The following is a 1,531-nucleotide window of genomic DNA, read 5'->3' on the forward strand; positions in this document are numbered from 1 at the left end:
TTTCCGCCTGCTGCAGCCTTGCAGTCAATCTGGACTTTTAACCCCCTATCCAAGCCCCAACAGAGATACTAATACCACTAACTATTAGACAAGATACCAGTTGCACTCACAGTCCATTAAACTTGTGAGCTCTGGGTAGTCCCTAACTTTCCAGAGAAACCAAACAGAACATTTTGGGATACATTATTCACATAGGTGAAAGAACTGCTAAAACAGCCCCATCCCAAAGGTTCTCTCTTCACCTGTGTAATGTCAATTTTGAGCCTCGCTTTTAGGAACCTGTGCTTAAAGGTAGCAATTAATAGGTACCTATTAGCCCTCCGATAGATCTGACAGGTTAAAAATTGACAGCAAAACCACAGCTGACATACATCACTCTGCAGACTCACCTCTCTGACAGCGATCGTGGGTCCAGCAGCGTTCAATGAAAATGCCATTTATCACAGTAGGCGGACAGTTGCTCTTCCCTTTCACAGTTCCCGGACACACATCTCCACACTCTTCTTTGTCATCCTTGTTGGCCACGATGTAATTGTCTTCTACAGAATCCAAAATCCTTGACCAGTCGATCGTGGACAAGTAACATAATTCGTTGTTCTTCTCAATCCGCACAGCGCCGCGAGTAATGTTCATCAGGTTATAGAGGCCGATCTCTTTCAGGTGAACCATCTCAAAAATGACTAGTGCGTAGTTAAAAAACAGATGAGTTCCTCGAATCACAGTGAGGTTAGGGAAGAGTCCCTTTAAACTCTCCAGGCCGTACACACGAAAAAGAAGCAAGTAGTCTGTAATCATAGTCAGTTTAGGAAAGCTGAGCTCGCGGAAATCTTCAGGCTTGGTTTTAAACATCAGCAATATTTGCAAGTGGCCCTCAATCACAGTGCAGTTCTCAAGCATGTTCAGCCGGGTCAGATTGTTGCGGATGTCCATGCTTCTGCAAACTGGAAGGCAAAGAACGATGTTATTTATTTAAGAAAAGGTAATTGGTTTCGTTTTCTAAATACACAGTTTTGTCCAACCGCACCATAATAGCTACGCTCAGAAGTCACGACTAGGTCCTTTTCAGTAAAGCACGCTTTAAGTGTTAAGAAATATACTGTGGGGAACATTCCCTTGTATACGATTACAAAATAAGACTGAAAGAGTATTTCATAATTTTTTCTGCCATCTTGAGTTTCTGGATATTACCTCTATCACGACTGCAGTTGTAACACCAGTCCTTAGACGTCATTTGGCATTTACAAAAGTAAGAGATGTCTATGCAACTGAGTCTGTTTTCTTTAGATAGTTGCCAGCGACACACCTACCTCATCTCAGATTGTGCAATTAATGCCAGTGGATTAGAGGGAGTAATTTAGAATGGTTGCAGGGAGGGGAATATAGGAAAAGAATAATGGCTAGGAAATGGTAGTGCTTCGGAAGAGAGCAGAAAAACCTGGAAATACACACATGTAAGAGCACAGCCCACACTCTTGCCCAGACCTTGCTGACAGGAGTAATTTGCTACACTAGTAATTTTTTGCCCTAAGCA

At 42.6% G+C, this 1,531-nt stretch overlaps 1 protein-coding gene across 1 annotated transcript; it reads right to left on the minus strand.

Moving 5' to 3' along the window:
* Window positions 1-389: 389 nt before the first annotated feature.
* On the minus strand, window positions 390-930 carry LOC104083043 (insulin receptor-like; the record flags this gene model as incomplete). Its single annotated transcript, XM_009586399.1, has 1 exon — window positions 390-930. A coding segment is annotated over exon 1 (541 nt), but the record flags the coding sequence as incomplete, so codon positions are not given.
* Between the last annotated feature and the right edge of the window lie 601 nt (window positions 931-1,531).

Source organism: Fulmarus glacialis, unplaced genomic scaffold (assembly GCF_000690835.1).
Source record: "Fulmarus glacialis isolate BGI_N327 unplaced genomic scaffold, ASM69083v1 scaffold5651, whole genome shotgun sequence".
Taxonomy (NCBI): Eukaryota; Metazoa; Chordata; class Aves; order Procellariiformes; family Procellariidae; genus Fulmarus; species Fulmarus glacialis.